The 14,376-nt window shown below is 50.9% G+C and overlaps 1 protein-coding gene across 1 annotated transcript in view; it reads left to right on the forward strand.

Moving 5' to 3' along the window:
• SLC4A3 (solute carrier family 4 member 3) overlaps nucleotides 1–14,376 on the forward strand; it is a 706,827-nt gene that overhangs the window by 145,180 nt on the left and 547,271 nt on the right. The window contains exon 4 of the mRNA XM_069227213.1: nucleotides 13,953–14,215. Coding sequence (XP_069083314.1) covers nucleotides 13,953–14,215 — 263 coding nt within the window. The remainder of the gene's footprint in view (nucleotides 1–13,952; nucleotides 14,216–14,376) is intronic.

Consider the following 14,376-nt stretch of genomic DNA (forward strand, 5'->3'; position numbering starts at 1 on the left):
CAGCCATGGATATGACTCCATCAATACCACCCTCTGAGCTACGTGAGGACTATTTGTGCACACTGTCTTCATATACTCCATGGATGGACGTAACAGCAGCGAAGGCACATCCAGACACAGAGGCAGAGACCTAGTGAGACTGACGAGACCCCGGGGAGACAGAGACCAGGCGCTTTTAGTGGTGGCACACCCTACCCAACAACCAGAGACAAGTCCCGCTGAGCGGACTCTGAACTCATACTGAGGGGCATGTACGTTAAACTCGCTCTCACTGTGGGCCGTATTTATACTTTTTGACGCAAAACTGCGCTAACGCAGTTTTGCGTAAAAAAAATTAGCGCCGGCTAACGCCATTCTGAAGCGCCATGCGGGCGCCGTATTTATTGAATGGCGTTAGCCGGCGCAAGCAGACCGGCGCTGCCTGGTGTGCGCGAGAAAAACCACGTACACCAGGCAGCGCCGGGGTAGGGGGAAAATGGCGCATGGGCGTCTTAAAATGGGGCAAGTCAGGTTGCGTCGAAAAAATCATCGTAACCCGACTTGCGCCATTTATTTTCGACGCCCATCCCCCATCAACATGACTCCTATCATTGTAAAGATAGGAGTCATGCCCCCTTGCCCAATGGCCATGCCCAGGGGACTTCTGTCCCCTGGGCATGGTCATTGGGCATAGTGGCATGTAGGGGGGCACAAATCAGGCCCCCCTGTGCCACAAAAAAAAAAAAAAAATACTTACCTGAACTTACCTTAATGTCCATGGGATGGGTCCCTCCGTCCTTGGGTGTCCTCCTGGGGTGGGCAAGGGTGGCAGGGGGGGTCCCTGGGGGCAGGGGAGGGCACTCTGGGCTCATTTTGAGCCCACTTGTCCCTTAACGCCATCCCTGACCCAGGCGTTAAAAAGCGGCGCAAATGCGCCGTTTTTGACCACGCCCACTCCCGGGCGTCATTTTTGCCCTGGAGTATAAATAACACGTAAAGGCCTGGGAGTCATTTTTTAAGACGGGAACGCCTCCCTTGCATATCATTAACGCAAGGAAGGGGTTCACGCTAAAAAATGACGCACATTCCGGGAACTTTGGCGCTAGACGCGTCTAGCGCCAAAGTATAAATATGGCGTTAGTTTTGCGTCGAATTTGCGTCGAAAAAAACGACGCAAATTCGGCGCAACCAGAGTATAAATATGCCCCAGTATGTTCTACTGTTTACTCGCTGCCTCATACTTTAATGCCTCCCCTCCTCTAATGCTCTAATGCTCACTACGCCATCACCCATTTCCCACCTCACCTGTCTCTCTAGGGCAGGTATGAGCTGGGGTAAGGGTGGGTCTACGTCAATTTAAAGTTCTGTACATTGTTGCAGGTTGTGTTGTTGTATATGCCTCCTAAAATTGAAATATACCCTACATTCAAGGATGTCCCACTGTTTCTGCTGCTGCAGACATGACACCAGCAAGACACCCCGGACTATTGGCATCCACTTCTATTAGTACCTTCTCTCGGAGACCAGGGACTGGTATCGTGGCCACCATCGGCGTCCGCACCCCTCCCCTATTCCACTCCTGTTCCCAAGCCCCCATTTCTCCCCCCCAATAGGTGAGCTGGGGGCTCGGGCCTCTGATTTTGATGTGGACATTCTTCACCCTCCAGAAGCTCAAGGGCCCCTCCATATTGTGCCACACCTTGCCTGCTTGCTTGTTTGTTATTGTTGGTGTTGTCTTATGGATATCGCCACATCCATCCTTCCCTCTGCCCCTCCCCACCAACCAGCACCTTACCCTTCCCCACCTCCGCATGCCCCTTCGGTGCCCCTCCTGCCTCCTGCAGGGACCTTACCGCGGGTGAATTGTCTTCACAGGCTCGGACCTGCAGTCTACGGCTCCGAGTATTTGGGGGTTTGTTCCCCACTAGAACTAGATCCTTTTGCCATCTCAACCAACGTTTTGTTTGTTTTGCAGTTTTTCTCCCTGTCCCCTCCACTCTCCCTTCTTCCTCCCTCTCAGCACGGATCTTCTCCCTCTCGTCTCTCTATTCTCTATTCCTCAGGCACCTCGCTCTCTACTCCCCATTCTGTAACTCACCCCATCTTCTTTGGACCACTGTTGGTAAGCACCCGGCGCTACCCCCTATCTCTTCATTTCCCCATCTCTCCTTCTCTCCCTCCCTCCCACCAACCCCCCTCTACCCACCACTTCTTGGTGTTATGGCACACAACGCTACTGCCCCCACCCGACCACTTCGTGTTATATCCTGGAATGTCAATGAATTGACCCACTATGTGAAGAGGAAAAAGGTACTCTCCTACCTCCAATCCAAAGAGGTGGATGTGGCGACGCACCTGGACGACGTGGAATCTGACAAACTGTGTTGGGAAGGTGATCTTTAACAACTGTCCAGTGCCGCAGGCCGCCGGCGGAGGACCGCCCAGGAAATGCGAAGTGGCAATCCTACTGCGTAAAACCCTTCCTGTATCTGTTGGTCCGACCCTGCCGGGAGATATATATTGGCTAAATTGAAGATTGGGAGGCACTCACTTTGTGTAGGTTCAGTGTATGCGCCCACAGGCTTCAAACGCTTATTCCTTCTCCGCCTCAACCATCTGCTTACAGAGATTGGGGCTACACGCTATCTCATAGGGGGTGACTGGAACCTTGCATTGGGATTCAGTGATGGCCAGGACAGGCCTCATTGACATTAGCAACAATCCAGATAGAGCGATAATGATGGATGTGCAAGCCAACCACGGTTTAGTAGACTTTTGGTGATTAACACAGCCGGTAGAAGAGTAATATATTTTTATTTCATCAGTGCATGGGACCCAATCCAGACTGGACTATGTCCTTGTGTCGCAAACATCGGTGGCGCAGATATGGGATGCACAGATACTAGAGAGCGCCCTCTCCAATTACTCGCCCCTTACAATCTCTGCGGACCTAGGTTTTCACTCCCAGGACGCAATCCCTGGCGCTCTGCTACATACCGCTACCATAAACCCCAGGGCAAAATGCAGCTACGATCCCATGAATCCACCTATCTGCAAGACAATCATGGTTCTGTCCCTTCCCCTAGACTTATATGGGTGGCAACGAAGGCAACCTTGCAGGGGCAAATGATGCGAGACGCAGCGTTAGCCAACAGACAAAGAACAGCTCGTCAAACAGAGTTGGAAGGTGCCATTATATCTCTCACCCGGGTGTATAATGACAAACCCTTACCACAAGTATGCAGATGCCTCGAGACAACGCGGATGGCCCTCAATGAATTATTTACCTCCCATGCCAAATATGCATTGCAACGATTGCAGGGATGACACTACAAACAGGGGGGAAAGGCAGGCAGACTCCTAGCAGCCCAGCTTCGCCAGCAGGAAGCAGCACAGGCTATTCCTGCAATTTATTCTGAATCAGGTGAGATCCTCACTCGTCCACAAGATATAGTCCGAACTATAATCAGAACCTATATACACGGGAAACGGAGACCAGCCCTGCCCAATTAGAATCCTATCTAAACAGTGCCCATCTTCCATGCTTGACAGATGAAGGAAGGGCCCTCCTAGGTGGGGGAATCAATAAGATCGAAATCTCACAGGTTACATCTAATCTCCCATACAATAAATCACAAGGGGAGGACGGCTTCCCTACGGAATTTTACAAATGGACTGGCCTAGAGACAGTGGATCTCGTCTGCGATGCCTTCCGGGAGGTCAGAAGTTGGGGGTCATTAGGCTGTATGTCCAACATAGCAGTGATAGCAGTCGTACCTACACCTAGACGAGACCCTCTCCTGTGCGGCAGCTACCGTCCTATATCCCTCTTAGATAATGATGTCAAAATTCTCACCAGTATCCTGAGATCCCACCTACAAAAGGTCCTTCCGGCCTTAATACACCCCACGCAAGTGGGATTTGTCCCAGTACGTACCTCCAGGAATCATCTCCTCCTCCTTTCCCATGTCTTATGGGAAGCTAGGGACAGGCCGGAGTAATCTCTAGCACTATCCCTATCCCTCGACGCTGAAAAAGCATTTGACTGTATTAGGTGGGACTATGTGTTCGCAACACTACAGAAATTTAGACTAGATGACCATTTCATAGCCTTGGTCCAATTACTCTATGATTGTCCACAGCGCAGGTTAATTGTGGCGGCTTCATATCCGATCCTTTTCTGATCCGCAGAGGGAAGAGACAGGGATGCCCACTTTCACCTCTTGTTCCTCTTAGCCATGGAACTGTTGGAGGCCACCATTCGCCAATATCAGCTCATCACAGGCTCTGCGTGCAAGGGGTGGAGGCCAAGGTATACCTTCATGCAGACGATATTCTACTTACCCTAACAAACCTGGATTGCTCCATCCCGGACTTGCTAGAAAGCACTGACGGATTTGCGTCTATATCAGGGAACCGGGTGAACTGGGACAAGAGTGAGGCATTACCCATTTCCACCCACACCACTAGGGCGGCCATGGTTTCCCCTTCCGCTGGATGCCATCCTGTCTTAAATATCTAGGGAGCCTTGTAAACCGGTGTAGGAAGTTGGCTCCGTATATACTATATCAATGTGAGAGATAGTGTGAACAGAATCCAAGGGTTCCCTTTAGAGGTTGATAGTGGCAAAATTAGATAAATCTAATGCTCTATTTTGTGGTAGTGTGGTCGAGCAATAGGCTTATCACAGGGTAGTGTTAAGCATTTGTTGTACACACAGAGGCAATAAATGAGGAACACACACTCAAAGACTTAACTCCAGGCCAATAGTTTTTACATAGAAATATATATTTTCTTAATTTATTTTAAAACCACAAGGTTCAAGATTTGAGGTAAGTACATAAAATGCAATGTACTTCACACATGTAAGTATAGAACTTTGATTCAAAGCAGTAGAACACACAGTTTTAGTTAAAATACCAATAAGCAATTTTAAAAGTGGACACTGCAAAAATCTGCAGTTCCTGTGGGAGGTAAGTTTGGTTAGGTTTCTCAGGTAAGTAAAGCACTTACACCATCAGTCTCCTGGGCATAGGCAGCCCACCGTTGGGCCGGTCAGGTGCAGAGGTCAAAGGAGGGCCCAAAACACATAGGCGCCTTTGGAGAATAGGGGTGCTCCGGTTCCAGTCATCTAGCAGGTAACTACCTGCATCCTCGGGGAGCAGACCAGGGGGTTTTTGTAGCGCACTGGGGGGACACAATCAGGCACACAAAACACACCCTCAGCGGCACAGGGGCGGCCGGGTGCAGTGTGCAATGTAGGTGTCGGGATTGCTATTGAAAGCAATGGAGGGACCTGGGGGTCACTTAGGCCATGCAGGCAGGGCACAGGGGGGATTTCTCGGGCCAGCCACTGACTGGGCTAGGAAGAGGGCCGCCTGCTGGTCACTCCTGCACTGGAAGGTGGTTCCTCTCGGTCCTGGCGGCTGCGGGTGCAGTGCTTGGTCCAGGCGTCGGGTTCCTTGTTACCAGGCAGCCGCGGTCAGGGGGAGCCTCTGGATCCTCTCTGCTGTAAGGCCTTCTAGAGGGGTGACTTACCTATGCCACAGGCAGTGGGATGTGGGCATGGCACCCTGAGGGGAGTGCCATGTCAACTTAGTCATTTGCTCCCCACCAGCACACACAAGCTGTGAGGCAGTGTGCATGTGCTGAGTGAGGGGTTCCTAGGGTGGCATAATACATGCTGCAGCCCTTTGAGAGCTTCCCTGGCCACAGGGCCCTGGGTGCCAGGGGTACCATTTACAAGGGACTTATCTGTGTGCAGGGCTGTGCCAATTGTGGGAACACTTTCACCAGTTTAGAGAAAGAACACTGGTGCTGGGGCCTGGTTAGCAGGGTCCCAGCACACTTTCAATCATTACTGGCATCAACAAAAGGCAAAAAGTCAGGGGGTAACCATGCCAAGGACAGCATTTCCTTACAACCGGCGACTGGAGTGCATGGTGTCGGACAATCTGGACACTCTTATGACGCAAATGTTTTGCGATTCTGAGAAATGGGCCCACTTAGGACTTTCTATGTGGGGCAGAGTCCAGGCGGTGAAAATGGTTACACTGCCGCGCTTCACCTATGCGTTGTGCATGTTACCCATGTAAGTACCCCTATCGACCCATAGACGAATTGATGCAAAGATTCAAACTTTCGTGTGGGGCTCCTACCGTCCCCACCTGTCGCCTGCCAAACTAATGGCCCGTCGCTCGTGCAGAGGTACGGGACACCCATCCGTGGAACAATACTCTCTAGCTCCTCACTTATCTAAACTAGTGCCAGACCCGCCACAATCGGTCCTGGTAGAACGTAAGATGCTCATCAGCCAGGGCTGTCTCAGCTCCCTCTACAGACCCAGTGTCTATCGGCTCAACACTAATAATCCGGTGATGAGGGCAACATATGGTGCCTGGTGCCGGGCGCATTGTCTCCTAGGTTCCCACCCTTGTCTCTACAAAAAGGCCCCTATATGGGATATTGAATGCATATGCATAGGGTGGGGATATCATCCATTGGGCAAAATGGAAGGTAGGTGGCCTTGAGCACCTAGATCAGGTTATCGTAAATGGTGAACTCAAATAGTTTCCTCACGTAATATCGCCTGCAACAAGACCAAGCGTGGAGGAACTTGTAGCTTCAGCTCTGCCTTCAGCGTATAAAGGAAGCCCTTCCATGGAACCTCCAACCCTCCCCGGTTCTATCCTACCTAGTGGCGTGGGGCAGATTTAAAGGAGTGATATCTGGTCTTTAGGAAGTGCTTACACATCATCTATACTCACGGCCCCTCCTGGACAACTTACGCTCTAGGTGGCAATTCCGTCTCCAAACAGAAATCGAAGAGGAGGACTGGACTGATATCATGACGGCCCTAGGCAGAGGAACCCGTGAAGTTCTGTCTCTCTAAAATAATGCATGACTGGTATTGGACCCCAGTGAAACTGCACAGAACAGGTCTCCTACCTCACGCGAACTGCTGGAGATGTGCAGAGACGCGGTGCAAACAAACCCATATCATATGTGACGGCCCCTCAATGCCGCCCTTGTGGGAGGAGGTCAGAAATACCCTCGATGGCTCCATTGGCATCAGGCAGCCGCTCTCCCCTTCTACTATCCGTCTTCATGACTTAAGAGATCTGCCCGACCACAGCGCTGCCTTCTACACACTGCGTTGGCGACAGCTGAGATCTGCATCCTCCGTCACTGGAGCTCTATTACTCCACCTACCCCAGAGGAGTGGCTAGTGGCGATGATACGTACGGCTGCCCCTATAACCTATAGGGTCAATCCGCCCTGTTCACTCTAATCTGGGCACCCGTCCTCCCTGGGGAACCATCGAATGCCCCGTTGATTGCTCCAGCACTCTCACCGCAATCCTGCCTGCAAACGTCAATGCTAAGACTGCTTACGCTACTATACCATATATTGTTTATACATACCCCTCACCTTACTCCTTCTGCCCCCCTTTTCCTCCTTTTTATATCCTGCTGAACCACTGCAGACCAATAAGATCACAGGTTTGCCGTGCTATGTCAAGCTTCCGCTCCCCCCTCCCTCCTTCTCTTCCCCCTCCCCACTCTCAAAACATCAACACCACACCGCCTCCCACCTATGTCCCCCTCTATCCACCCCCCCTCTAATTAACCTCCATTATTCCTCTATTTCTCGCATAGATTCTGTAGGAAGTTGGCTCTGTATGTACTATTTCAAAGTAAGAAATAGCATGCACAGAGTCCAAGGGTTTCCCTTAGAGTTAAGATAGTGGCAAAAAGAGATAATTCTAATGCTCTATTTTGTGGTAGTGTGGTCGAGCAGTAGGCTTATCAGAGGGTAGTGTTAAGCATTTGTTGTACACACACAGGCAATAAATGAGGAACACACACTCAAAGACAATTCCAGGCCAATAGGTTTTTATATAGAAAAATATCTTGTCTTAGTTTATTTTGAGAACCACAGGTTCAAGATTTACAAACAACACTTTAAATGAAAGGTATTTCACTCAGGTATCTTAGGAACTTTGAATTATCACAAAAGCATGTACAGTCTTGGCAAAAATGGCAATAAGCTATTTTGAAAGTGGACACACTGCAAAAATCAACAGTTCCTGGGGAAGGTAAGTAAATGTTAAGTTCACAGGTAAGTACAACATTTACAGGGTTCAAAGTTGGGTCCAAGGTAGCCCACCGTTGGGGGTTCAAGGCAACCCCAAAGTTACCACACCAGCAGCTCAGGGCCGGTCAGGTGCAGAGGTCAAAGTGGTGCCTAAAACACATAGGCTTCAATGGAAATAGGGGTGCCCTGGTTCCAGTCTGCCGCGACTTCGGAGGGCAGAGCAGGGGGGTTTTGTAGGGCACCAGGGGGGACACAAGTAGGCACGGAAAGTACACCCTCAGCGGCACTGGGGCGGCCGGGTGCAGAGTGCAAAAAGGGGGTCTCTTCAACGATGCAGGCAGGCACAGGGGGGGCTCCTCGGGGTAGCCACCACTTGGGCTAGGCAGAGGATCACCTGGGGGTCGCTCCTGCACTGGAGTTCGGTTCCTTCAGGACCTGGGGGCTGCAGGTGCAGTGTGGTTTCCAGGCGTCAGGTTCCTTGAAGCAGGCAGTCGCGGTCAGGGGGAGCCTCTGGATTTCTTCTGCAGGCGTCGCAGGTCATTAGTTTTCCGCAGGTCGAGCCGGGGGCGTCGGGTGCAGAGTGGAAAGTCTCACGCTTCCGGCGGGAAACATGTGGTCTTTAAAAGTTGCTTCTTTGTTGCGAAGTTGCAGGTTTGTTGAACAGGGCCGCTGTTCTCCGGAGTTTCTTGGTCCTTTTAGATGCAGGGTAGTCCTCTGAGGCCTCAGAGGTCACTGGACCCTGTGGGATGCGTCGCTGTTGCAGTTTTTGTCGAAGTGGGGAGACAGGCCTGTAGGGCTGGGACCAAAGCAGTTGGTGTCTCCGTCTTCTCCGCAGGGCTTCAGGTCAGCAGTCCTTCTTCGTCTTCAGGTTGCAGGAATCTCTCTTCCTCGATTCTGGGAGCCCCCTAAATACTCCATTTAGGGGTGTGTTTAGGTCTGGGAGGTTAGTAGCCAATGGTACTAGCCCTGAGGGTGGCTAAACCCTCTTTGTGCCTCCTCCCCGAGGGGAGGGGGGACATCCCTAATTCTATTGGGGGAATCCTCCATCTGCCTTTGAGGCTCACCACCAGGTGTTACAGTTCCTGCAGGGGGAGGTGAGAGGCACCTCCACCCAGTACAGGCTTTGTTCCTGGCCACAGAGTGACAGACACTCTCCCCATGTGGCCAGAAACATGTCTGGTGTGTGGCAGGCTGGTAAAACTAGTCAGCCCACACTGGAAGTCGGGTATGTTTTCAGGGGGCATCTCTATGATGCCCTCTGGATGTATTTTTACAATAAAGGGCACACTGTCATCAGTGTGCATTTATTGTGCTGAGAAGTTTGATACCAAACTTCACAGTTTTCAGTGCAGCCATTTTGGTGCTGGGGAGTTCGTGTTTGACAGACTCCCAGACCATATACTCTTATGGCTACCCTGCACTTACAATGTCTAAGGTTCTGCTTAGACACTGTAGGGGCGTAGTGCTCATGCACCTATGCCCTCACCTGTGGTATAGTGCTTAGGGCTGTAAGGCCTGCTAGAGGGGTGACTTATCTATGCCATAGGCAGTGTGAGGTTGGCATGGCACCCTGAGGGGAGTGCCATGACGACTTAGTCATTTTCTCCCCACCAGCACACACAAGCTGGCAATCAGTGTGTCTGTGCTGAGTGAGGGGTTCCCAGGGTGGCATAAGACATGCTGCAGCCCTTAGAGACCTTCCCTGGCATCAGGGCCCTTGGTACCAGGGGTACCAGTTACAAGGGACTTACCTGGATGCCAGAGTGTGCCAATTGTGGAGACAAAGGTACAGGTTAGGGAACGAACACTGGTGCTGGGGCCTGGCTAGCAGGCCTCAGCACACTTTCAAATCATATCTTGGCATCAGCAAAGGCTAAAAGTCAGGGGGTAACCATGCCAAGGAGGCATTTCCTTACAGATTCTCTATATCTATCCTCGTACTATGCTGCTCCATTCTGGTGTCCGGAGTAACTACTCTGCTCAACCTGCTCACCTCTTACCTCCCGTTCTCCACCCATATTCTTATCCCTCCCTATGTTCAGAGAGATCAATGCGAGGCCTGGCAGATTGGGGGGCGAATACGCTCCTCCATCTCCCTCCCACCCCGCCAGTTATCAGCGAGGGGGCGGCTGCCTCAGAGACCAGGGCGAATCTGAACAGATCTGTAAATACCCGGGGATAGCTGCCATGAACCAGGAGATTCTCCCCTTCGTCTCTCAAGGTTACCTTCCAACTCTCAGCCTCCAGTGATGGAATACCCCTCCCTGCTGCGTCTCCTTCCCCCCTTCTTTTCTTTACCCTCTCTTTCTCTTTCCTGTCCATATTCTGGATCCCCAGGGATAATTCCCTTTACCAATGTTTTCCATTATCTCTTTTTGCAAAATGTACGGGTATAATGTATTCTGTACTCATATATGGTTCTTATTCCTTAATACAAAATTACAACAACAAAAAAAGGTACATGGGATTCCTATAGCGCTAACTTAGGCAGTGGAGTGCGGGACATGCTCAAAGACAGGCATGGAGTCAAGGTTGAACAGGACAGGTGCCTGCATTGTGGGTAGTTAGTGCCTTGTGATGTAGTGTTCTTTAAAGAGGTGCGTCTTCAACTCCCCCCTACATTGGAGCAGATCCTGGGGGCATTGATGGAAAGACCAAGACCAAGGCAACAGGTCTTACCATCAATGCACCCAGGATCTCGAACACCATCCCACATCATCAGGATCGAACAACATCCCTGCATCATCAGGATCTACCAACATCCCACATCATCAGGATCGAGCAACATCCCCACATCATCAGGATCGAACAACATCCTGCATCATCAGGATCGAACAACATCCTTGCATCATCAGGATCGAACAACATCCCTGCATCATCAGGATCTAACAACATCCCCACATCATCAGGATCGAACAACATCCCCACATCATGATCGATCAACGTTCCCCCATCACCAGGATCGAACAACATCCTGCATCATCGGGATCTAACAACATTCCGCATCACCAGGATCTACCAATATCCCTGCATCATCAGGATCTAACAACATCTCTGCATCATCAGGATCTAACAACATCCCCACATCATCAGGATCGAACAATATCCCCGCATCATCAGGATCAAACACCATCCCCAGATCATCAAGATCGAACAATATCCCCGCATCATTAGGATCGAACACCATCCCCAGATCATCAGGATCGAACAATATCTCTGCATCATTAGGATCGAACACCATCCCCAAATCATCAGGATCGAACAACATTCCCGCATCATCAGGATCGAACAGCATCCCCGCATCATCAGGATTGAACAGCATCCCGCATCATCAGGATCCCCCAACGCTGCTCCAATGTTGAACACAGGAACTCTGTCTTGGTTGGGTTGAGCTGCAGATTGGCACTGGACATCCAGGACTGGTTGATATGCAATCAGTGTTTGAGGGTTGGACGTCTGGAGCAGAGAAGTCTTGCAAGTGAAGTTATGTATCATCAGCATATTGGTGAATCTTGATGCAGTTATCTGTGAGTACAACGCCAAGCGACTCCATTTAGAGGTTGAATATGACAGAGGAGACAGTATAGGCCCCCTGGACTCCACAGGTGAGAGGGATATTTTATGTCGTGGACTTCTGCTTGTAAACAAATTGGTGTCAGTTGGAAAGGCAGGAGGAGGACCAGTGAAGGGCAACACCTGTGTTTAAAGTCTCCAGGGTACTCACAAGGGTGGGATGATCGACTGTGTTGAAAGCACCTGAGAGGTCCAGCAATATCAGAAGGCCTGGGTCATCTTCATCTGTGGTCAAGAGGGTGTCATCTACTATGTGTAAGGTACGCGACATCCGTGCTGCAGCATGATTAGAAGCTACATTGGTGGTCGTGGTGGACATGGCTGGCTTTAAGGTGATCTTGAAGCTGAGCGTAAACTGCTTGTTCCATGGTCTAGCAGGTGGAGACAAGGTGAGTGATGTGCCAGTAGTTGGTGAGGTCATCAGAGTCTAATGGAGGTTTCTTTAGGAGCTGGGGTACCTGGCCTGTTTTGAGAGCTGCTGGGAAGGTGATTTTTGTGCCAGTGGCATTTACAGTGGTGAGTAGGGGTAAGAGCTCCTCCGCGGAGAGCTTTGATGAAAGATGAGGATACATCATCTCCATAGGCCGTGGCTCCGAGGGGCTAGAGCACGTCTGCGAGCTCTATGAGAGATAAGGGTACGAAGGGTGACAACTGTGGGATTAAACAAGAAGGGGTGGGAGTAAGTCGAGAAGCAGTCTTGGTGTTATTGAGATGCTGTTGGATCATCTGTATTTTTTCACTGAAGAAGATGTTGATGCCACATGCCCATCGTTTCAAGTTTCCTGCTTCAGATCTGACACAAGAAAAGATCTCTGGCAAAGAGCCCCCTTTGAGGGGCCCGTTGGGCATTGCAGCACCACCCAATGAGGAGCATGGTCCGATGATGAAGCATGCCACCTCGGTGGGCGAGGGCTTGTGCAAGCTGAGAAGGATGCTGTGTGACCAGTGAGAAGCACATGGACCCCTAGTGTGGGTCAAGCTTCCTGTGGTCATGGGAACTGCACTCCTGAATCATGTCTATGCAAGAGCGCTTAGAAGCAGAAGAGGGAGTACAAGGCAGGGGAAGAGAAGTGACCAGAAACTCATCAGAGTTCAGCCACTGGAATCCTTCGCGCAGTGTTTGTTGGTGCAAGAAGGGGTTTATTTGTGACTGCAGATGGCAGTAATTACATTTACAATTGGTGTGAACCTTACTTTAATACCAAACAGTGAAGGCATAGAATTCCTTGTAACATGTTGGTTTTGAAAGAAAGTACAATCTATACCCAAGAGCAAAAAGAAGGTACATTATGAATGTTTGTTCAAGTTTTTATTTGGCATTATTTGGCTGGTAGGTGCCAGGCAGCTTGAACTGTTGGCTGGTTTCTGTGTGCCCTCATTTCTGAAAATGTAACGTTTAATTCAATACAGTTTGGCCTCAAGCGAACTTGAATTAGCAGAAAATAAATAGTACGTTGAACCTGCTCCCCACAGGGGACCCAAAATGTGTCTTTTCCAGGGCCCAACATTCCTTAAAGTGCACTGGTGGGTGGGGTAGACGAACTGTGGACATCTTCAATGTGTCTCGGTGTCCAGCGCAGGGTGACTGGTGAGGCTGGCAGCACTGCCCGGTGGCAGACCTGTACTCGAGGCTGGCAGCACTGCCCGGAAGCAGACCTGTCCTAGAGGCTGCAGCACTGCCCGGTGGCAGACCTGTCCTCGAGGCTGCAGCACTGCCCGGTGGCAGACCTGTCCTCCCTACCCCAGTAAGGTTAGCGGGCACCGCGGGAGGCTGGCACAGCCTGGCATGAAGCTTGCTCAGTAACTTAGCTTGGGTAAGGTGACTTTCCATGTCTGTGGCTGTCCCCCATCAGGTTCCCTCAGTTCTCACACTGTCAGGGGGGATGTATTCCCCCTTATTCTGCTGGAAGTTAGTCCCAACATCTATCCCTCTTCTGTGAAGAATGATCTCAATGTTCCTCGTCTTCCTCAGTCTGAACACGTTTCCCCTGGATGATGCCCCCTCCTCCCTGCATTTATTATATATTGAACTCTCTCTGAGTCTGTTTACAGCTGAGCCATTCAATGCTTAACAGAATCTCCTCCTCTTGTTCTGTTTCTACGTCTAAAGTAAATGTAACTGATTACACTGAATATCTTTGGTTGTTATGCCCTCACTGTACTTACATCCCTGGGGTCTTTAAATGCATCCCCCCTTCTCCCTTGCCCCCCTTTCAGATGATGTAACTTCCTGTTTGTGCAGGTTCTGCAGGAGATGTACCAACCCTGGGCCTTCATCTTTCATGTGTCTCCTTCTCCTCCAGGTCACCGGCACACGTCCCACCACATCCACCACCCCCTGTCCTCCCACCTGCCCGCCTCCATGAAGTTCCGGAGGAAAGCGCCTCGACGCGAGGAGATCCGCAAGAAGAAGAGGAGGACAGAGAGGAGCGCCCCGCAGCCCCTGGGCTCCACACCGAGCATCCGGGAGGAGGAGGAGGAGGAAGAGGAGGAAGGTGGAGTCTCTGAAGCTGAGACACCGGAGTGTGTGGCCTCCCCTGAGGAAGAAGCTCTAGCTACACCGATGGTGGGTCTGCTCTGGACACCCAAGAGGCACTAGAGCTGGGGACTCATGCAAAGCCCACCTGGGGGTACGCGGCCGGGGAGGGTGGGGTGGAGTGGGGTGACAGAGCCTTGAGATGGGGATACATTAAATACTGCTAGGAGGTGGTCCCGGCAGTACTTCAA

This window comes from Pleurodeles waltl, chromosome 3_2 (genome assembly GCF_031143425.1).
Source record: "Pleurodeles waltl isolate 20211129_DDA chromosome 3_2, aPleWal1.hap1.20221129, whole genome shotgun sequence".
NCBI classification, from domain to species: Eukaryota; Metazoa; Chordata; class Amphibia; order Caudata; family Salamandridae; genus Pleurodeles; species Pleurodeles waltl.